Genomic DNA, 25,143 nt, shown 5'->3' on the forward strand with positions numbered 1-25,143 from the left:
AGAGGAACGTCATAGCAAAAAAAAACACCGCGTTGTCAATCTGTGCTATTTGGTACTCCGTGTCGTACTGTCAGAACCTTTTAAATTTTTCCCGCAGGTTTATAAGCATGTAATTTTCTTAATATAAAAATCTCAACGCAGTTAAGTACAACCTAGTACGTAGTAAGAAATTTACTTTCTAGTAATTGATATACTTCAAGCAAATTCACCTTTGGGGTCGGAAGGTTCTCGAGTAAGCGTAGGCTAGGCGATGGGGGCCTATCCCATTAGGTGGAATGACGATAGTAACTAGCAGGATGTGCCCATCTTTGGGATAGGCCAATTCTTTCAAGTGGGCGTGGGTGATTGAATGTTCTTCGCAAAGTTAAAACAAACCGAACTAATTTGTACTTCCAGAATATATACATTAAGCAAAATGATTCAATTATTACAAATAAAGCGACGTGAGAATATTTTTCATCTGAAGATCTAGATAAAAAAAGCACTTTATATTTTATGACACACTAAATAGTCCATAGACTAATATTCGTTTGACTACGTAGTTATCAACACCGTCATTTCATTATTACATACCGTACACATACAAAAATATCGTTATAAATATAAATACATATAACATTTGTTCACGGCGTATATTATGACTATCGAGTAACCTTTGAAGGTGAACCAATTTGTTCACATAGACCGGGGAATATTCTAGAAAGGAAGAGATTTTATGTGGAAGAAGTGATGTGGCACAGAGAATTTCCCAAACTGAGACGGTTCTAGAAATTTTACATTAGGGAGGATATTTTAAAATTTTTTAACATATCCGCATAAATAATAATATTAGAAGGACTGGAAAGTAATGTCGTTTCTGCCGACATATTTCACAGAAAAACCGATTGATTTTTACCGCTGCGTCGTCATTGAACATTTGTATACTAGATGGCAAAATGTTGTTGATAGCGAAGGTGAATATATTGTTGATCATAAATAAAATCTTGTTAAAAATGTAGTAGTATGAATTTAATTTTCGAAAGCGATATTACTTTCCGGTCCCCCCAATAATAACAGAAACGTGTTTATGTACCTACCTAATATAATAATTAAATTAGATTTTTAAACTTTTAACTTTAATAATTTAAGTATGCTGAATAAGAGATTGGAACAATGATAAGAAGGGGGTTGGATAAAGTGGTAGGGGGTGGAGAGGATAAGAGTCGATACAAGTTCAATCAATTCGATATATAATGCAGTGGCTGTTTAACATTTAACAATGTAGAAAAAACATTATTTAGCGAAATCTAAATTAATAAAATACAACTAATGATAATAACTTAAAGCCGTTACAGGAGGAGTGTTGACGGGACGTGACTACATGCGTAAGAGTGAGAGAAGTAAGTGGAAGATCGAGGAAGAAGTGTTCAGATTATACTAAGATACAGTTACCTACATATTAACTATTATTAACCACTAGATAGGCTATTCAACAATTGAACCGTGATCTATCTTCTAACAATTTTCATTTTTCGTTTCAAATATCACATGGGAACGCAGTGTAAAGTCTATACAAGGTGTAACACGACTGGTGAATTCACGTGAACACGATCCAAGCATAGTCTTTATCCATTGCACCTCTATGCACGTTCAGTAATTTTTAATAAAACTTTTGGACTACATATGATACACTGGTCGTGTTACATCCTGTGCATATCATCGTATCTGTATAGCATTAATAATTATTTGTAGAAAACTTTTACCACCTCCATTAATAGCTATTTTTTAATATATTAAGAAAATTGATTAATTACCGTTGAATTTTACATAGTATAAGCCAAAAGGCGACCAAGAGCAGCTAGACGTGACCTGGGTTGGCCCCCCACTAGGGAGGGAAGTTGCCGTATGCGGACACCTGTCATTGGCGATCTTCGAGTTAGGCCTTGCGGTGGGCATCTATCCGCTGATACATTCCCACCGCAAGGCATATAATGATAAACCAAAAAAAAAAACAAATATTTTTCAATTTTACTATTATAGATTACAGCATAGATAATTATATTATTATACATGTGGGTATTTTTAATTTCTTTTAACTTTTTATTTTATCTATGATTTTTTGGATACAAAAGACTTTAACGTGTAAATGAAAATGAAATAAATCTCTGCCTATTGTTTATGTAATACTAACTGTACCGCATCCGCTTTCTTGAACACAATTGAATTGCGGGTGAAATTTTTTGAAAATCCATTCTTAGCTGTCGTTTGCTCGGCAAAAGAAATGTCCCTACAAACTTTAAAGTCTCTAAGCCTTATGGTTCCAGAGATATTGTAATGAGTGAGTACGAAAGTGAAAATCTCTTAGATCTGTATATATGAAAGTAATATAATAAAAGAAAAAAAAATTTGCACTAAGATGCGTGGATAGAATTCTGGTGTTGTGAACATTTTTTTCCCTCATAAAACAAAAGGCTTTTTTCTTCACACAAGCACCTCAATATTGAGAACGTAAGGCTTCACACATTAGTTTTTTTCATATTTTCCTTAAATATATCTGCCTCATATATTTTTATACAATAACCATACAATCAATAGAAATCATGTAATCATTCAACTTTATCAGTACCAAATAAAATTTGTTTAGTTTCACGAAAAGACGTCAAAATTTTTCTGATGTTTGACCACCCATTGATCAGACAGGACTATATATGTGAGAATTAGTCTATAAGTCATATGTCGATTATGTCTAAATGTATATATAGTCTGTAGAGTTCGCTTCTTTGTCTACTGCATGATTCCATATTCAAAATTTTAATTAATTCTCAGTTTATGCTTTATTGCAATATTTAATTGGTAATCTCGAATAACGCAATTACATTTGAAATGTATTTATAACATAAATCAAATAAATTAAATTTACTATTATAATATTATTTAAGTTAATTTTCATAAAGTTATTTCGACAATAGGTGATAATGTTACTATGTCGAACTTGGAGGACCATTTTCCAGCACATCAAGGTGATTGGTTATAGATGTAAATGCTTTAAAAAACAATGTATAAAGCAATGCTTATTTGTAAGCAAAAAAGCTGTACAGCTTTTACACCTATTTCCAATCAGCCTGTATAATCACTTGGGAATATCAATTTACTTTGTCTATTCAAATGAGACAGGCCAATAACTTTTGACAGAACAGTCTGTAGAAACATATATTAAATAATACTTAATGTCAATGTGTAGAAATTCATTTGAAAACACTTTTTCATACTACATTATCATTACATTGTTTATTTATTTCTGTATTCCATTATTTTCAGATAGGATGTACCATTACTTAAAAGTAAATGTGCTACGCCATTCACCCTTTTAAAAAATTTTACACCAAAAACTACTCACCTTGTATAAGAGTGAAAAGAACTTTACATTTTAAAATGAGTAGCATGACCCAGCTCAGTAAAGTTCAAGAAAGAAAGAAATCAAGAATCTTTGATTACTTGTGTTTTCGTAACTACCCACCTGTATAATATTTATAATTGAGTGCTACATTTAATTGTAAAACATGGTTTAAAATATCATTGCTAAGTCAATAATTAAAATAAATTGCTTCACAAATTAAGATGGGTACCAATTATAATACTTTGTTGTCCCAGATTTTAAAGTTTAATTAAATATCCGAGAGAACTTGGTATAGCAGTTGTGGTAATACACCATCACATATTAAAATCAATTAACATTTAGGTGGAGTTTTAACTTCTTGACAATTTTGTCTATGGGCTCTAGTGACATTAGCCATTTTTTAATCTGTGAAGTTTTTTTGTTCCATGTTTTTAAAAGATCAATTAGATGTTCATGTGAACTCAACATATCAATTGTGGTCATAGATTTTCACTTTTATAAAATAACTATTTAAGTGGATAGTCTGAACTAACACACAACATTGTCTATGGCTTCTAAAAAAACATTTTTAAATCCGTTTTATTTTTGACAGCGATGCTTTCAGTCATTAAACTGACATTTGCAATTTAAGGAATACTTATCTATGGGCCAAGCCCACAGGTAATTAAAAGCCATGTAGTGTTTAAATTAGGTGACATTGCATACATCTGTAAACTTATATAGATCAAATGCAATTTACATAATCCTTGTCATCTGTTGACTTCTTTATCTATGAAATCCATTAAATTATTTAGGTGACGCAATGTTATATCACTGAACTTAATTATATGAATACCGAGTGTATTGCATGCTTCTACCGTCGCGAGCCCGTCAACACTCCCGAACACGAAACGCTATCACAAAGTCCGCGAGACGCTCACCGAGACTCATATGAGTCCGTGCCTCTTCTTGTACTCTTCCAGGTTGAGTGATCTCTTCGGACCGGTCTCTTTCACTTTTGCCGTCACCTGTTTCGGTTGAGTATTGATCGTTTCTGAAAATCGACAGTTACAATTTTTAATAACATATTACATAAACCAGATTATATATACATAACAAGGAACAAAAAACAGATGAACCAATATCCATAGTACAAATAGTGCAAAAATCATAATTACAATGAAAAGAATGTACTTTTAAACGAATAACGCAAAAAAATAATTTTCAATAAAGTTAAAAATAATGATATTTTTCCATGTAAATCATGGTTGCACAGACTTATTAAGACTAGGGGCCACTCGGGCAAATCATGAACTGATGGCGGGCCGGCCGCCGGAAGTATACGTAGTTAAATTTTTATGGTTTTATTCTGGAATAGAATTCAATATTTTTCGAATGTACGAGAGTATTATTTTTGCTGTAGGCGGGCCACCAGTATTCTACCGGCGGGCCGCGGTCTGTGCATCCATGATGTAAATGAATAAATTTTATAAAATAAATGGTCATTTTATTATCTACATAGGATTTGAGAAGAGAAATCTTCTTGCCGTCGAAAGTAAAACAAGAGAACAGAATGAATTTCTAATAACAGAAACCATATATTTATAAAAAACTTAAAAACTGCATTATCTATATATTATAACCTACCTTTATTTACACAACCAATAACAATACCTACTTTACAACTAATCACGTGTCGTCTCTGTGAGGCGGCGGAAGTTGTGTGCGACAGAGAAAGGTATATACAAATATGAACACTTCTAGTTTTGTAGCGCGCAATAATCTATACAGCCGTTTAATGTCTCCACAGGATCATTTGAGTGACCACTTGTCATGACTCATGAGAAGTATGCCACACCATAGACATTCACTGTTTAGGCCTCCTTCAAAGATATCTATAGGGGATATACTATAATTGCCACACTTGGCAGGCGGGTGGGCAAGCAAATTGGTTTTATGGCACAAGCAGTTCGCTGCTGCATATTCTTTAGAAACTTGCTTGTAAGCAGATGCACACACATATATATATATCTTTATAGTAAGGCACTTCAGTTACATTTTCTTTTCTATAGCGGGGAACATGTAATTAACTTATAGTCTTAACCGTATTTTAATTAATATATGTTTCTTTAAGATCAATAAATTAAAAGACTCACTGGCTACAGGAAGGTCCAGGTCTATGTTGATATCGAAGTCGTGAAGAGAATACAGGCTTGCGTTGTCGGAACTCGTCGTCTTGTCTCGCTTCGGTTTCTCAGGTTCGTTTTGTTGCTGATATAAAAACATAACAAACATTTTTCCAATGATATATTCTCATCACCTTGCATTAAATTCATAATATCTTTATTCAAGTAGGCATTTACACGCAAATTCACATGGTCATGCCACATTAATAAACAAACTATAGTAAATAGTAATCATAATATATATATAAATATATATATGTACACTATTTACGTTAGTTTTAAAAACACACATATAGGCCATATCGAGCAAAATGCTGGTTTTGAGACACCTGTCTCCAACAATTAAAGTTAAAACTAAACAAAGTGTAATATAATAATTCTTGCAATGTATAATTAACATTAGTGATTCTTTGTTATTAATAAATTAAGTTAATAGGTTGGCAGTATGGAAGATGTTGGATGCAGGCCATTTTCATCAAGTGCTATTGGAAATCTTTATAGGAAGCCTATGTCCAACATTAGACTCTGTTGCTCTAAAATACATTTTATTTATCTCCATTTTCTATAGTAATTAGCATGCCAACAACTTAGTATAGTCTTTTTATTTTCTTAGTATAAATTTGTTACTATGTTGCTATGTGAAGTCAAGCTAATATCTTAATGTAGACTATCCAAAGCGGATAAATTTTAGAGGATCCTATTTGAATCTGCTGTGGATTGCCAAATGTCTTACTCAACGGACTCAATAGGTAAAATATCAGTTTTTATTTTTTATAGTAGTTCTTTAGGACTCTTTCAACCGGTCCTATAGGAAATCTATGGTAGAAGCAGTTATCCACAGGTGGGTATCTAAGGCTTTTATGATGATGATGAAATTTAACTGAGACTATTTTGTGTCTATTGTAACAACGCAATCTCAATGTACATAGTTCCTTTACATTCATGTCATGTTGTTTTATTTGTGGAAAGCTCATGCTTCACGGTGTATGTATGCTAGCATGTGAGTTTTGAAAGATCATATTTGGTGAAATTTCTGGTAAGTTGTAACAAATTTCTAAAGGTCTCTGTAATGTTAAACTTATTTAAAATAGTACAGTACTTACAATCAGTCTATCTCTCTCGTTCCTCTCCCGCGCCGCCCTCTCCTCCTCTTCTTCTCTTTGCTTCTGTGCTTCGAATGCCGCTTCCTCATTTCTCATCAACTCCTTTTGATTAGAATAAATGTAAAATATACTCCCATGATTCATTAGACATGTAAACATATACTCTATTGGACTGATTCTCTTCTTTAACCAAATATATAGAAATTATATCGGGTTTATTTTGGAATTTTTTTTAAGTTTTCGTTAGTGTACGAGAAAGGTATTTATGGACAAAAAAATAAAGAAATTGCGTAAAAAAACGGTAAAAACAAATCACCTGTTTCCATAAAAACTATCAATTAAATGAAATCTAAGCCCACCAAACTTTTGTAGTTAATAAAAATCAAGAAATGACTTGTTACGATGCATTAAAAGAATATTGTGTACATCACAGCTTATTTTTGGCCCCGTTTTATTACTTTACTTTTTTTGTTTTTTTATATACCTCAATTTTTTATTTTGTTATTTAATAATCGTCCGTAAGAAATAGAATATTTCTATGATACCTAACAATGAATATAATTTATTTCTAAAGTCTTTCTTTGTACGAAAAAGGTATCTAATATTTGTAATTATTGTGTAATAAATGAGAAAATAAATTATTAAACATGTTCAATTTATTTTTCTAATGGAACGCGACTGGCCAATAACTACTAGCAGTACAAAGTCTACAGAGACATATTATAAACAACAATTAATTTTAATATGTAGTATTTCAAATATTGAAAAAGATTTTTCTTACTATATTATCATTATGCTAACTTACTTCTGAAATTATTGATATTTAGATATATACACAACCCTTAAATGCATTTACATGTGCAGTGGTACATACCTGACTCCTGCCACCTTGATGTGATTTAAAATTCATCACCGGTTTCGTGTGACGCCTCGTGAATGGATCGTCTTGTTTCTTGCCTTTATTTGCCTTCACCTGTAACAAATAAACATAAATATTTTGAACATCATAATGATAGACATAAATGTCAAATTAATATGGCTGTGAGCAGGCCACATAGTGCACAAAACATCTAACTTGAGACCTTCAGGTTCTGACACAATTGTCTATAGCATTTGAAAACAAAACTAAGGTAATAATTTGCATACCATAAAGCAGTTTTATCCAACTTTTTTGTGTCATGTTATTCCCCTATGTTACATACATAATTCCAATAACAACAAGCAGTACAGTCTGCAGATAATAATAAATAATTTTAATATGTAGTAATACAAATTTTGAAAATGCCTTTTCTTAATACATTATCATTACGTTGGAAAATTTTGTTTTTTGATGGGAAGTACCATACATTATTTAACAGGGAAATGTGTATTTAAGTGTTATCTTTTATTTTATTAATCTATCTATCAATAAAAATATATAAAGATTTCATCATCACCTCTTCCATAATTGCTTTTTCAGCAGTCTCGACATTGAGTTTTCTGTTTCTATTATTGATGTACGAGATGCTTTGTATGGATGAAGTTCTCGTCTTATCCAGCTGACTGGCCCGGTCCTCCAACTCCTGGATCTTTCCATTCAACTCCATCACCAGTTCATCATCGCCCCTAAAAATGTAAACCAGTTGATTAGACTTGTCATAGGTCAAATAAAGTCAACAAAACAAAACATTCTGTGAGCTATAAAACATAAGATGTTTTTTAATAGTTTTCTGTTTGTCATCTAAATTGAATAAATTAAAGGGTACTACAAAGTAATCGCAGACAGATTCCATGTGTGAACAATTTTCTTTTATATTATTATCTACATGGCATTTACTGACCATTTGTTTACATCATGAGTAAAATAGATAGAAGAGTTCAATTTGATGGAATCTAGAAAAAGAGGAAGCTCTTTTACAGTGGCCTTGGATCTTTTGATTTTTTGTGGTCATATCTTTAACATTTTATAAGTTTTTTTAAGTTTATTGCCTTGCTAAATTACTTACAAGATTTAATAATCTTAGAGAGATTACATGGAAATGTTTTGTAATACCATACATAGTACACCGGAGGTTTCAAAAAGTACTAATATTAGTTACTTATATATATCATTAGTTTCCTTATTCTTATATCAATGTTCTTATGCATATAGACCAGATTGTCATATATGACAAATTATTGTTTCTCTTTATGATCTACATTGTCTATCAGTATGTCAGTCATCTATGTCAACGTCAGCATATTACCATAGGAAATAACTAAAAATAACTAAAATAGACTAGATAACAATATTGAAATTTTACTTATAGGTCTATATAGAATATTAATTACAGGTCTAGATTAGATTATTTAATGTCCTTGTCATGTACCATCATATTTACTCAACTTTTATCTTTTTTTTTAGACGGGACTGTCGCTGCTGCCCAAATGGCATTTGCAGATTCCGCAGGACACCTAGCCCAAGACCTGTTTTATATAGCGAAGCGATCGAGTGTTCCCGAGGGAGTCTCGGCTAGGGCCACTAAATATTTTTTTTTTTTTGGCTTTAAGAATTTCTTGAATTTATTACGAGATAATTTAGAGATATTGTATTGGTGTGTGCTGTAATAGCATACACAGTTGCCTACAAAAGAGTTACTAAATTTAGCCTAAAGAAAACCTAAACACATTACTGGAAAGTTATCAAGTAAAGTAAAAAAAAATCAATGTGCCTCACCTCAATTGAGCTACATCTCTCTCTTTCATTAGCTGAGTCTTCTTCATGGCATAGTTGGTGGGGTGAGACCGGAACCTCTCCTTCTCTGCTACAATCTTTTCGATATCTTCCTCCTGTAATTTAGTAACATTAGAATTGCGAAATAAACAAGATAAACTGAGTCTTGAATATTTTTGATTTCTTGCACTGTTATCAGCCATGTTTCAGAACAGGGATTTCAAAGACATCAGACCCCATAGCTGAATTACTTTTAATATCTTATCTCTGGTTTATTTCCTATCCATAAAAAATATTGAAACTTTGCTGATGATTAAGAGAACTTGATATACATATAACAAAAGATAACAGATTTTTAAAGTTACATTGTGATACTACCTATCCTTAATGGTTGAAAAAGGAACTTGTGTTTGATTAATTTTAGACTACTACAAAATCAGTTTTCTTTTATGTTATCACTGCTGTAACATATGATCACTACTATCGGAATCCCCATTTTAGAATACTGTTATAGACTACATTGACATTTTGAAACTTCTCTTTGAATCTTCTTTTGTGACAATGTATTGTATATGCCGCATACGCATTTATCAGCGGGCGGAAGTGGCTAAATACTGGTCCTTTTCTTACTTAGGATGGACTTCCGCAAGGTAACGCCTGATTCCATTAAATAATGTATTGCATATACATATACAATTATTTAACAGGACGAGCGAGGTCATACCTTACGCCTAAAGAATTAAGGTCGATTGTCGCATGGAGTTGTTTCCAGAAATAAAAATCATCCAAAAGCATTATACATTATAAACGTATGGTAACACCATTAAAAGCTCAATTAAGTGACGTCATACTATGTGTCGATCTATCAGGTGAACATGTTAAAGAGCAACTAACTTTGAATTCATACATGAGCGCCTCCTTGACTTCGCTGATCTTGCTCCTGACGTAGTCCATGGTGGGGGGCTTCTTGTTAGCGTCCTTGATGGCCTTGTGCCACTTCTGGAACTCGTTGTCCGTGAATTCCTGTTCAAGGAGTACTTTCATTGAGTGTATTTTTAAAATAATTAGGTAAGTATATGTAAAACTAGCTAACTAGCGACATCACACTTGGTATTAATAACGAATGCATCTGATACTGTAGTGTTACAATTTACTTTATTAATACTATAATTAGTTCAATAATATTTAGCAAACTACTTTAGAACGCCGAACTGAGTTGGATTCAACAAGTGAAATATTTTTTTAAATATAAGAGAAGGAAAGTTATATTATATAAAACATGTCGACGTGCTAGATGAGATTATTTTAAGGCCCCACTTTTGCTTTTTTACACAATACTTTTATGTTTCTTTTCTTTTATCCGTCTCAATGTCACACATTCTTTCCTCTTTTATCCATCTATTTTCTCCATCAAACTTTTTCATTCCTTTTCGTACTTTCTCTTCTTAAATACTACATGACAATTTTGATATTTTTTATTTGTTCTATTATTTAGTTTACCTTACATTTTGTCTGGCTATTATAATTTATTACTTTACTTCTTCTTCCAATATCACAATTTTATCACTGATTATTACTATTCATATTACTTATTTATTCCTTCTGATGGTATCTCCTATGATCTTCCTGCTATATGCTTTATGGGTTGGCAAACTAGAGTATATATAATACTGGTGCAATCTTACCTGGTTGCTGACAAACTCCAATCGGAAGACCCTGTCTTGGGTCCCATGCCGTAGCTTCAGTCCTTTGTTGGTCCGAGTATTGCCCAGATTGTACACCTTTGCTGTCTCATACACATCTATTATCTCTGCCACCTACCACAGACAGAGTTAATATTAATTTTTGATTCAACAGTAAATAATACAAATAACTTATCTATTACTGGAAATCATGGCGCTTTATGACTAGTTAAGCTGTACTTCGGTTCGTAGTTGGGTCAGACCCCACCGCCTAAATATCTAACATAAATGTGAATGCCGGAAACAAAGGGCGAATTCTACTAACGAGCCAGTCGGGGCTGACGGCAAGACAACAAAAGGTGCAGGTGACGTAATTAAGGCAATAAAATTATGCGGACTCTATTGCATCTCTCGCTTTATTCCATCTTTTGCTGCAGTTCACAGCTCACCTCCCCTCCCGACGTCTAACCGTTTAGAAATAATCTGCTAGCGGTTTTATGGAGCGATCTCGAGAAAGGTGCGATCCTATGCTCCGTCAGTGATAGGAATCAATAACAAAGCGATATTCGTTACGGTTAATACAAAGGGTGTTCGCGGAGTAACAATCTAGGATCCGTGTGGCTCGGTGCCATGAATAATTGTTTTGAGTAGAAGTGGCTTTTTAATTCGAACACCATTCTGACACGTAACAATATCTTGTCTGTATTAATATTAAGATAATAATAAAAATCTTTTTTTCCTGTCATGTGAACCTTAATATGAAAAAAGTTATTCAAAGAGTAGTAACACTTTTTGACACGACATTGCAATTATCGATATAGCAATCTATATTTTTTTCTGATTTAAAAAAAAAATCTACAAAGATTGCAAAACTTATAAATATAAATAATCTAAATCGGGAAAACGACCGTCGTAATCAAGTTACACAACTTCTTTAATTTATTGAGTGTTATTAAACATGAATGAAATTGGTAAATCCAATGGTCGGGACTCCATACCTTAATTATTTATTAAATAAAAGACACATTAAATTTATGTAAGAACTTTTACACAAAAACTCACCCTGTATACGGGATTTCCATTGTTATTGCCGATGCCGATTCGCACAAAACAACCTGTAACGACTCTCGCGAAGAACGGCAGATGCACCAGCCTTTCCAGCCTAAACCTGAATAAGCAACAATATTAATTGTTAAGTAATTTAAAAAATGTTTACACAAAGATTTAAGACTAGAGTAAATATACAGACGGGGTGATTGGTTATAGGTATATAAACATCAAAGGGGTGAATGTATAGCTTATTTACGTTATTATGTCGTACATACATTATGTCAATTAATGTATAATACCTTTTCAAAAATAATAATTGTCCACTCTATCTCTACAGACATTACTTCCAGTAATTATTGCCTTATCGCAAGGAAATAGAAAAAAAAATATTTATGTAACATATATCAGAAATATACTATATACAGACCAATTGGAAAGATATGCAAAATCTTAAAAGATCTTTTAAGGTTTTTCACCTTCTACCCAAAGATATATGGGTAGATATAAGTATATCAGTTGGATAAAATGACCGATGTAGTATTTTTGAAGGCAGTGGTGGAAATCTATGTGAGAGGTCTATGTCTAGGAATAAATGTTCTATGGCTGAAATGATGACATAAATAAATGATACAAGATTGCAATACCTGCTTAGCCTGAGTTTGTTGATCTGGTCTCTTGTATCAGCATATTTCACTTCCACTTCCTCTCGCTTCTTCTCTTCTTCTTCTGCGCCTGATGAAGAAGAGCTTGTAGAGCTGCGACGACCTGAACAAATTTAATGTTGCTTTTCAAGTTTTATATTGACTTTATAATTACCACTCTTAAGTTACATACAATCGGTAACCCCCAAGTTCTGGTAGGCTGGCAGCCATCGCCAATCTACCAGCTCCCACAGGCGTTGAATAATTTCAGTAACAACCACACAAAGAAAGCATGTTGAAACTGGGACTATTTTCTGAGTTGCTACCAAAATATCGGACCCAACGATCGATGATTTGGTTTTATTACGAAATAATTATTTCAAAATGCGAAAACTATTTATCCATCCTATAAATAGAGAAATGAAATAATATTTCGGAGACAATAATCATATATGTATAAATAAAAATAATAGTAATGAAGTTTGATAATCACTGATGACTGATTTAGTAATGTGTGCATGTGATGTTTGATGTATGATTGGTGGTGATTGGCGTGTGACTGATACCGATTTAGTAATGTGTGCATGTGATGTTTGATGTATGATTGGTGGTGATTGGCGTGTGACTGATACCGATTTAGTAATGTGTGCATGTGATGTTTGATGTATGATTGGTGGTGATTGTTGTGTGGCTGATACCGATTTAGTAATGTGTGCATTTGATGTTTGATGTATGATTGGTGGTGATTGGCGTGTGGCTGATATAAATAGAGTGTTTTGTATGTCTTGGATTTGATGTATGATTAGTGGTGATTGTTGTGTGGTTGATACAGATTTAGTAATGTGTTCATTTCATGTTTGATATAACAGGTTGTCAAATATCTCCCTTCCGCTTTTTTGCTCTTTATTCAATGCTATATAAAAAGTGTTACAGTGATCGGATTTAGTTCAAATATGCGCCGTTTTGTTCGATAATCTGTTTCCATCTAGACGGCAACTTCATAATACCTCCCTCGTAGAAGCCCCCCTCCTTATTTGCGAAGAACTCGGACAGCCACTTTTCACAAACCTCTTTTGAGTTCAACTTTACACCACCAAGGGCGTTCGCCATGGACAGGAACAGGTGGTAATCACTTGGCGCTACGTCCGGGCTATATGGTGGATGTGATAAAACCTCCCATCCGAGCTCCCATAGCTTCTGACGAGTCATCAACGAAGTGTGTGGTCTGGCGTTGTCCTGGTGGAACACTACATCCTTCCTGTTGGCCAATTCTGGATGCTTCTGGCCGATCGCCTGCTTCAAGCGGTCCAGTTGTTCGCAGTAGATGGTAGAATTAAGCGTCTGGCCATATGGGAGCAGCTCATAGTGGATGATTCCCTTCCAATCCCACCAAACACACAGCAAAACCTTCCTGGCCGTCAATCCCGGCTTGGCCACTGTTTGGGACGATTCACCGGCCTTCGACCACGACCGTTTTCGCTTGATATTGTCGTATGTGATCCATTTTTCGTCGCCAGTCACCATCCGCTTCAAGAATGGGTCGAGTTCGTTCCGTTTCAGCAGCATATCGCAGGCGTTGATTCGGTCCAGAAGGTTTTTTTGCGTCAAATCATGCGGCACCCAAACATCAAGCTTTTTTTTTGTATCCAGCCTTCTGCAGATGGTTTAAAATGGTTTGGTGACTAACTCCCATCTCCTGGGCGATGTCACGAGATGCCACATGCCGGTCTAAATCGATGTAGTCCATGATTTGATCGGTATTTGTCTTCACAGGTCTTCCGCCGGCTGGCTTATCCATGGTGTCGTTTTCGCCGGCTCTGAATCGTCGAAACCATCCTCCGCGGTTCGAAGTGATAGAGTACCATCCCCCAAAACACCATTAATCTCACGGAACGTTTCTCTAGCGGATTTGCCTTTAACGAAGGAAAACTTTAAAATAGCGCAAATTTCGGCGATAGTGAACTCCATGTTTACACGTCTATAACTGTTGAACGCAATATCCAAACTAATCATGCATAGCGTCGTTTTGTAGGTTATGTCAAGACCTTTCAAATTATGTATAGTATAGTATTGCCAGATACGAGCTCTGTAGCGCTTTGTACATAGCCGCGAAATTCAAAAGACAAAAAGGCGGAAGGGAGATATTTGACAACCTTTTATGATTGGTCGTGATTGTTGTGTGGCTGATAGCGATTTAGTAATGTGTGCATTTGATGTTTGATGTATGATTGGTGGTGATTGGCGTGTGGCTGATACCGATTTAGTAATGTGTACATTTGATGTTTGATGTATGACTGGTGGTGATTGATTTGTGGCTGATACCGATTTAGTAATGTGTGCATTTGATGTTTGATGTATGATTGGTGGTCATTGGCGTGTGGCTGATATCAATAGTGTTTTGTATGTCTTGGATTTGATGTATGATTAGTGGTGATTGTTGTGTGTCTGATACCGATTTAGTAATGTGTGCATTTGATGTTTGATGTATGATTGGTGGTGATTGGCGTGTGGCTGATATCAATAGTGTTTTGTATGTCTTGGATTTGATGTATGATTAGTGGTGATTGTTGTGTGTCTGATACCGATTTAGTAATGTGCACATTTGATGTTTGATGTATGACTGGTGGTGATTGTTGTGTGGCTGATACCGATTTAGTAATGTGTGCATTTGATGTTTGATGTATGATTGGTGGTGATTGGCGTGTGGCTGATATCAATAGAGTGTTTTGTATGTCTTGGATTTGATGTATTATGATTAGTGGTGATTGTTGTGTGGCTGATACCGATTTAGTAATGTGTGCATTTGATGTTTGATGTATGATTGGTGGTGATTGGCGTGTGGCTGATATCAATAGAGTGTTTTGTATGTCTTGGATTTGATGTATTATGATTAGTGGTGATTGTTGTGTGGCTGATACCGATTTAGTAATGTGTGCATTTGATGTTTGATGTATAATTGGTGGTGATAGGCGTATGGCTGATATCAATAGAGTGTTCTGTATGTCTTGGATTTGATGTATGATTGATGGTGATTGTTGTGAGGCTGATACCGATTTAGTAGTGTGTGCATTTGATGTTTGATGTATGATTAGTGGTGGTTGTTGTGTGGCTGATACCGATTTAGTAATGTGTACATTTGATGTTTGATGTATGACTGGTGCTGATTGTTGTGTGGCTGATACCGATTTAGTAATGTGTGCATTTGATGTTTGATGTATGATTGGTGGTGATTGGCGTGTGGCTGATATCAATAGAGTGTTTTGTATGTCTTGGATTTGATGTATGATTAGTGGTGATTGTTGTGTGGCTGATACCGATTTAGTAATGTGTACATTTGATGTTTGATGTATGACTGGTGGTGATTGTTGTGTGGCTGATACCGATTTAGTAATGTGTGCATTTGATGTTTGATGCATGATTGGTGGTCATTGGCGTGTGGCTGATATCAGTTGAGTGTTTTGTATGTCTTGGATTTGATGTATTATGATTAGTGGTGATTGTTGTGTGGCTGATACCGATTTAATAATGTGTGCATTTGATGTTTCGTGTTTGATGTATCAAAATATAATGAAAATATTAATAGATATAAATAATAGAGATTAATACCATTGTGCTGCATCTGATCCAATAGTTATTGGTAATTATACATTACCTCTTATTTAAACTAAATTTTAAACATTTGTATTCATTTGCATTGGTTTTTAATCAAGCTCATTTAAACAGTGTTTATCATTAAGCAAATTGTTAAGATTGTGTACAATCAGTTGCTTTTATTTTATTTTTAGTCTAGTAAAGAAGTTCTTGAAAAGGCCCTCATGGTACTTTTGGAGGGCAGCATGTTCCGCCTTTGCATTACGTAATAAATAGTGAATACTGCAGCAGCGTTATAACTATTACTGCGTATGTACGTAGCAGACCAGTGTGCAATAAAACTTTAAAGTTATCGCACATTGTTTCATTTCAAAATAAATACACAATAAAAAGTGAACCTTTATGTGGACACAGAAAAAAAGGTTTTGTCAATTAAAACATTCTATATGTAACAGCCATATGGTTTGTTTCATAAGAGGATTTCTTATATGAGGAAACTTACCCTGTGACTTATTGTCTTCAGAATCTGAACCGGAATCATCTGAATAGATATCTGATGCCTTCAATTTAACACTCTGTTTACTCGTACCACCAATGATTTCTGCATCAGCATCCTACAAATTTAAACAAGTTCCTTAATCGATTGTAAAAAAAAATCTGATTTTTGTTCCCAATTTCTATTTAACTATTTTTTGACTGTTCACTCGAGTTTCTATTCTTTCGCTTTTTCGCACAACCCAATAGCCTAGCCCAACAGAGAAAGCATATTTTATGCATGTAGTCTGCTTTTTTATAGACTGGTATGGTCAGATCCCTTTAGAACTTGTTCCTGCTTTATCATGACATGGGGTTAGCCTTGGCATGGTCAGACACGGCATAGCTAAAAGGAACCTACATGGCCAACCCGAGGATGGAGGTCTCATATTATAAATTGCACAAACATCTTTATAATGTGATGACCGCCCAAATATCCGACACAAAAGAGACCGCTGGGAGCAAAGAAAGAACTCTACGAACGAGTCAGTCGGGGCTAACGGCGCAACACCCAAAAGGGGCAGGTGGTGATTATGGGAATAAAGATATTTGGGATCTATAGTTCGTCCTTCACTTTAATGCATCTTTTACATAAGCTGACAGGCGGTGAGATAAAATAAAGTGCAGATTACTATTGAGGCTCTCTTTAACATTTCTTTACCTCACACTCCCTCTATGAAAAGAACTGCCTGCAGCATTTAAGGGCTACCAAGGAAGGTTGACAGTTTTGGGTCTGACATTTCGGAACTATCTTAATTAGAGTCAGCACATTTGTGGAGTGGAGATAATATAACACATGTCTTGAATACAATTGGAATTTTATTTCGAGCTATATCCTGATAGGTAATTAAAATATTTCGTTTTTTCACTGACTAGCCATTATATATTTAAAAATAAACTCACATCGTCTTCATCTTTATCTTTCTCCTCTTCCATTCTCTTCCTTTGCTTGTGCTCTGTTCTGGTTGCCTTCGCGTCCCTTTGCGCCCTCAATGCAGCCATTGCATTCTGCCTCCTGTCATCCACATTTCTTTTCCTTCCTTCAGTTTTAGCACCAAAAAGTGGGGAAGCAGATCTCTCTGATGCCTCTGTAAGAAGAAAAAATGTATTGAATGAACAGAGATATGCATTTCAATTGTATAATGTACCATTATGTCAGTAACTTCTTTTGTCAATCGGAGAAATCTCTGAATCTACGCCTGAAAATTGAAAAAATAAAATAAAAATTATCTGAGAAGTCTCTTTCTGTCAACCCTCAGATAAGACTGTCTTGCAGATAAAAGACGCTTTCGGCGAGCTCAAACTGTTTATTCACTTTATAGGTGATCATAGTAATCCTTCTTTTTATTGTGGGTTGAATCTTGCTTCCATAAAATTTCCTTACTATCGCACTTAAAATACGTCCGACTATCCGCACTGACCACAGCCCTTTTATTTTGAACGTATTGAGTTAGTATAAAGTAGAAAGTCTTTCCATTTTATAAATTTAAAATCAGCAAATGGCATACATCAAAACTCCTTGAACATTTTAATCTCTGCAAATGGACACTTTTTAATTTCGTAAACAACAACAAACACCAAGTGACACTCAACCTTAAAACTTTACACATAAAGTCTGATCTAGCTTGTGTTAAATACTCGTACTATGTATACCTATATGCCCAACATAATGGACAACGAGAAGTTTCGAGATGCCATAAATTGTGTTTCAAGACAGTATATTAGAGTCAATAGACTAAAATAACAAAAATGACTTTGTTTTTAATATTATTTTAAAAAATTACAATCATTTGAATGTCTACTCTGATTTCCTCACATATTGTAAATAAAAGCTTACCATTATCTTTTTGATCATCTAATATTTCACCAGGGCTCTGTGGAGATTTCTCCATCTCTTTCTCCGGTTCCTTCGGTTGCTCTGATTCAGATTCTGGAAAAACATAATTATAATCATAACTAATTGGTCATTGATCAAATATAAGTTTAATTAAGGTCACTTGATTTTTAATTGCTCTCACTCTCTTTTTGTGAGAAGAGTTCTAAAAGAGGCTATTTCTTTCTTTGTACAAATTCTTACATCTCACTTTTAAATTGTTTTATTTAGAGAACCACTTAATTAAATTTAATAGAAAAATTAAAATCAACAATAAATAAAATATTTATTTCATAATCATAAATATATGTAGAGAATAGTTACCATGTCTTTCTACCCTCTCGGTCCTCTCCATCCGTTCCACCGCATCAAGCTGACGTTCAATTCTTTCCGGCGGCGGTGGTGGTTCTCGCTGTTTTTGTGCCCTTCGTCTCCTTCTGGCGTCACGGCGCCTTGCGAGTTCCCCAGGTGATGCTCCTCTTTCAGCCGCCGAGCGTTTAGCCAAGCGAAGCTTGCGTTCTATCTCCCATCTGTACAGGTATTCATTTTAATATTATTATATTTGCTTCAAATGAAACATCGTGTATTCCAATAACCTCAGTTTATCTGCCCACATTGTGGTTGTCGTCCTATGCTGCGTTTGATGGCCTGTTGTTTCCGCTCCAGCACCATAAAACCCTAATGGCTACCTGTTCAACTATAAGACCTGCTCACTGCCACTTAAATTTGCCAATCCGCTTAGTTATGTCATTTACCTTTGTGACTTTCTTGATTTGAACCCATAGAGAAATTCCGAGTATGCAATGTGTCCCAAAATGAAAGAAGTGGCATGTTCATTGCTTTAAGTCTGCATTACTGCTATAACTAACACACATTAGTAGACCTTCTTTGAGGGCACTATATTGGATCCAATAACTAGATAGAGGCACAATGAATCTGCAGCATTTTTTTAAATAAGATTAAGCAATTGTTACATTACCTATAAACCTAACCTTACTATGCCTTTCGAAATACGTGTGACATTTACAAAATAATATTTGAAGGATACTAAGTTAAAAAATACAAAATTAATTGAAACATTTGATCAACTTACCTTGTTTTCATCAGATCTCTTCTTTCTATGCGTTTAAAAATCTCCTGTTCTCTTTCCTTTTCTGACATTGCAGCAAGGCGCGCTCTATCTTCTTCATCACCCATTAAGTTCTCATCATAACTGAAAAAGATAACAGCATGCATTAAATCTGATTAAACATTTTATTCCAACAGGATAGAGTGTATTCGCAATATTTATGTCATTCTGTATATGCTTCCTACATTAAAATAAATAATAATTAATGCATGTTAATACATTTACCTAAGAAGTGTTTTTTGTAATCTTATTGGAAATAAAGGATTCTTAATCCTTAAAACATTTATAGATTAGATTTACTAGAAAAATAATTGATCGCCCTTTTAAAAAAATATTTATACTGTAATAATAACAAAAAGCCTATTGTTAGATATCACTCTCAGGTTTGTGCAAACAGAAGATATAGAGAAAGCTATTAAGAATAACCATTTGCAACGTATTAATTCTTACCCATCATCAAATTCTTCTTCAGAGTCTATGGAGTCATTATCAGATGAATGTGACGATACTTCACCTGTAAAAAAATATTAGCATCAGCCGATATACGCCCAAAGGGAGCCATAGAGCTCCCGCAAAGGTCGCCACGGTCTTCCGCTGCCCGCATCCAGCGACTTCCTAACACTTTGACTATGTCTTCGGTGCACCTAGTGGGAGCCAATGCACACAGCGTGTACCCTGACTTGTGGTCGCCACTTGATAACCTTTCATCAAGTTATAAACATCTTAAAACATCAAGATCAGATATCTGATTCGACATAAGTACCATTAAAAAGGTAATCTAAAACAAGTTCCTATACATAGCCTCAGTTGTTTATATATTCTTCTTTAAATTCCTCTTCAGTCTAAAACAGATATTCTTTAACTATTTTGGGCAAGATAACCCTTAACCAAATAACCTTAAAAATCTCGACTACTTTTTTATTGATTCAAAATACCAATTAAAAAAAATATATAGTTGGTTGAGTGAATTTGATATCATTTTTTCATCAAAATTAATTATAATAAATAAACATAAAAATCTGTAAATATGAAATGTAATTTTTATTGTGAATATTTTAACCATGGACATAATTTTAGCACAAAGGATGTTAAGGAGTTCAATCTGATTCTAGTTAAATCAAATTGCTCTTTTGGCAAAATTTTAATGATATACACAAGTGTTCACTGTAAATGATCCATGTAAATAATTATATAAATAAATGAAAACATAAAGGCAAAAAGCCAATTACATTTTTAAGGCAGTGGTAGGGATACAATCTTACATAATTCACACTTTGAGCATTAATTATACAGGATTGTCACTGCTCACAAACAAGTTTCCAGTGGATTGGCAGCAGTCACCTCTGCAGACCATTATACCACACTGCGATCGCAACCCGCCTTTTAAGGATGGCGATTATAGTATATCCCCATAAATATCTTTGGGGGAGACCTATGCTTTGCAGTGGGCGTCCAAATATTTAAATGCATGTTAAGATATAGATGAAGAAGAATAGGGTTGGCTTATTATAGAAAGTGTTTTTGTATGGAAAAAATCTGTGAATGTGCTTGTGAGATCGATAACTATAACTGCTTGAATGCAAGATGAGAATTCACCAATTATTTTCTTAGACAAATGCAGTCTATGTTTTGTGGTATATCTACTCTTAGACATAGGCCTCCCAAAGAGATTTTCATTATAACCGGCCTGCATTTAGTGATATAGTTCATTACTTAAAGATGCAGATTATTTGTTTATCATCAATCATTACAAAGATAACTCACCTTCCTCAGGTTCACTATACACATCTTTTTTCTTAACTGATCCGACACTATCAATGCTTTTTCTGATTTCACTCTTCTTTGGTTCAGGTTTTTTCTTGCTTTCTTCAGTGTTGTCAGATGAAGATTTTCTAGAGGCTCGAGGTGGTTCTTTTTTCTTGGATGTGTCACTTCTGGCATCACTATCTGAATCTGAGTTTGATGATGATGAGGATTTGTCTAGAATAAGATAAAGTTTCTCATGAGTTTAGTCTTTCTCAAACTGATTAAATAATTAGTGTTACAACGTATTTTACAAGTGTTTTTGGAAAATACATCTAGCGGTGGACAGATTCCGCTTCCTGTCAGTCCCATAGGAAATATTTAAGAAAGGCCTATGTCCAGCGTTGAACGTCCTGCAGCTGACATGATGGGTAATTCATTTTTTGTTATTGACAAAGATTGATATTAACAGGAGTATTGCCTTCAATAGGAGCTTCTCATTGACACCGTATTGGAAGATTGTTAAGCCTTTTAGTCACTCAGATAAAGATTCCAGATTGTCTAAATACAGGGTTCTCTAAAATGGGACATCAGTATATATTTCAATTTGATGGCCATCGAAAGTTCAACCATGGCTCAGTTAGTTATTTTTGGATTATATACCGTTAAACTTAATACCAACACCAAAATGAATGAAAACAAAAACACAACATGAACAAGAATAAAATTTATGTTGATTTTAAAAATAAGTTTTTAAAGGATAAATTGGATTAGACCATGAAATTTTATCATTATTATTTAAGCCTACATACATCTGCCATGTCACATAGGCCTTCCCTATAGATTTCCAAAAGGACCAGTTAGTAGTATCCTGCATCCAGGGTCTTCTTATCATCTTAACAAGATGACCTTTATGCCTTGTGGGTTGTCCTAGTTAGCAGGCTCATGGTTTCTAATACAGAATCTTGAGGTTATTCATAACAATGAAATTATTATGAAAATATTTTTTTATATATTGTCAGCACAATAAACTGTAAAAACAGAATTCAGGTTGCCTTAGTTGTTTCATGTCACTCACCATCTTTCTTATCATCTTCATCCCAATCTGACTCACTATCTGATGACTTGTTATTTGACTTTGATGGAGGAGGAGATTCACCAGGTTTTTTCTTTTTCTTTGCCAAATTTAAAAATTGCTGTAACAAAGAATATTCATTTAAAGTCATAAAGACAGTGATATGAAAGAACCAGATCTTGCTTAGCTCTTCATGCTAGTTTACTCTGTGTGGCATTTTTAAGTGGTTTAGCACATTCAGGAGTCCTGGGCATTTGAAACAAGTTTGATTGTATCCAAGCAAACATCAAGTAGGGACTTCAGCATTGAGTTTCTGCTTTAATTAATGTAATAATATTACAGTCTATTAAAACCTATAAGTGCTTTTCTTATCTTTTGATCATACTATCACTGTTGTTGATTCCGCAGGTTTGAGGTGACAGAGGCCAGGGTGCACCTAGCCTAAGACATCTCTTAAAGTAGTGTAGCTGATGGGCTCCAAGAGCCTTAGCTTGGATTGCTACATATTACTATTGTACTGGATTGGGAGGTCTCTGCACTCTTGAATTACTTCAGTGAATGCTCCTTGGAGTGACCAAGGTGCAGAGCTCCCATGAGGGGCTTGGGCTGTCACTCGTCCATAATACCTACTGAGCATTCCCACACAAGGGGGGCATGAGAGGGTCAACCCTCAGCTTGGCTGTTTGCTATTGCCTGGCATGTGCAATGTGTTTAAACATTTTTGTATAAAACTTTATTAGTGAATTAGTCATAATAGTCAAAATGTTAAATTTCCAAAATGACCACAATAAGATTGATTTGATAAAAACAAAACAAAGTTTAAGAACTAAATCTTTTTATGGCATTCAATCTTTAGTGCATTTTTCAGTGTACTATATGTAAAACAACATAATTTATCAATAACAAAAACTTTGGAACAGCTCATACTCCAACTAATAATCATGATAACTACCACCAATTTTGATACATTGACATGACAGTCCACTCAAGAGATAAAAGGTGAAAATTGTTAATATGTGATTGGTCAAGCAAGCAAGAATGATGGTTATTGTTAAACACCATGAGAATCTTACTCAATAATAGTTAATCAAAATTACAAGAAGAGAAGGGAATTAATTGTAACTCCCTTTGCAAGCCAACTTTGATAAAAACCTCTATTCAAAAAAAGATTTTTTTACTAAACTAAGTCTGAGCCTTTCTGTTATATAAATATGGATAATGCATAGAAAAATGTACTCAGATTGTCATTACAGAGATTAAATCCCATATATTTCTTTTTTATACTGATGTAAATTATTAAAAAACTATTTGTGTTTTATAAGTAAATTTAATAATCAATGTTTATACTGTTGCAAAACATTTTTGTATACAGATTTGTTATTAGCTGCTTTTTAGTGTTCCTGCCAATTCTAAATAAATTGTTTTATATTTATCACATTCAGAGCACATATGTATAAAGTAACATCTACTTTTATTACTAAAACATTTTTCTCATTATCTATACCAATTGTAATTTACTGTAATTAAAATTTTAACTGACTTGAATATTTTTTACAATGATAATATTCTATTTACAATTAAGTCATTATTATTAAGCATTTACATAAATTTTTCTAGAATATGTACAAGGATATTAAAATTTATAAATATTATTATAAATGTATAAACTTTAAATGCTAAAAGTAAAGAAAAATAATTTAAGGAATTTTTCGTAGGTTCCATAAATATTAAAAAGATTTATTTTAAAGCAAAACACTTTGTCTATGGTCATCATTAATGTTTGTAACACAATAGGAAAAATATAACAAAAATTAAGAAATAGTAATATTTTGAGTAATATATACTAACTTTTCAGATTAGGTAACACGGTCACCATTGTGTTACGTCTATACAATTTCAGAAGAGATAGCATTTAGCTAAAGGAAAAAGTCGTGACTCGACTTTGTTTTGGTGGCGTTTGATCTTTTCGGGGGCTGATTTCTAAGATATTGAATTAATATCCCTGTTTGTAACTAGTGATAGAAGCTTTTCACGAATTTTGCATGACTCATACCGAAAGTAGCCATTACAAAACCTTGTTGTATAGAAATTCATCGTGATATTTGAGATATACTACGAAGTATTTTTTTTCTTGTAAATACGCAATTATTTTAAAAGTACCTGGGAATAATGCGCAGTAGACATAATTATAGCCTTGTGCCATTGATCTTGGCCTAAATACGCAGGCCAAATAAGATAGGAATGCCTACAAAAAGCTGTCGTATAGAACAACATCTAACCTAAGAATTGTATTATTAAAATTACTTACTGAGTCTAAATCTGAACATTCACTGCTCGAGTCAGAGTCAATCAACGGTTTATTTTTCCTTTTAGCCATTTTACTTTGCTATACCTAAGAACGTTACGAGACTTTTTTCTTGAACAACGAACTTGTCCGTCAACTGCTACACACAAAATGTTTTTTTACAACCATTGAGAGATGGCATTCT

At 34.0% G+C, this 25,143-nt stretch overlaps 1 protein-coding gene across 1 annotated transcript; it reads right to left on the reverse strand.

Moving 5' to 3' along the window:
* Positions 1-3,802: 3,802 nt before the first annotated feature.
* On the reverse strand, positions 3,803-25,094 carry LOC137924889 (RNA polymerase-associated protein Rtf1-like). Its single transcript, XM_068768273.1, has 19 exons — positions 24,963-25,094; positions 22,658-22,775; positions 21,601-21,816; positions 20,287-20,350; positions 19,801-19,920; positions 19,032-19,237; positions 18,672-18,764; positions 17,738-17,922; positions 16,803-16,914; positions 12,713-12,833; positions 12,081-12,186; positions 11,022-11,153; positions 10,231-10,359; positions 9,340-9,452; positions 8,081-8,249; positions 7,519-7,617; positions 6,645-6,746; positions 5,512-5,626; positions 3,803-4,409 (listed from the first exon to the last, which is right to left on the reverse strand). The coding sequence occupies exons 1-19, from the start codon at positions 25,029-25,031 to the stop codon at positions 4,303-4,305; spliced, it is 2,376 nt and encodes a 791-aa protein (XP_068624374.1). The 5' UTR covers positions 25,032-25,094; the 3' UTR covers positions 3,803-4,302.
* Between the last annotated feature and the right edge of the window lie 49 nt (positions 25,095-25,143).

Source organism: Battus philenor, unplaced genomic scaffold (genome assembly GCF_028537555.1).
Source record: "Battus philenor isolate CCGP_79_NKW_IND1 unplaced genomic scaffold, ilBatPhil1.0.hap1 SCAF_25, whole genome shotgun sequence".
Lineage (NCBI taxonomy): Eukaryota > Metazoa > Arthropoda > Insecta > Lepidoptera > Papilionidae > Battus > Battus philenor.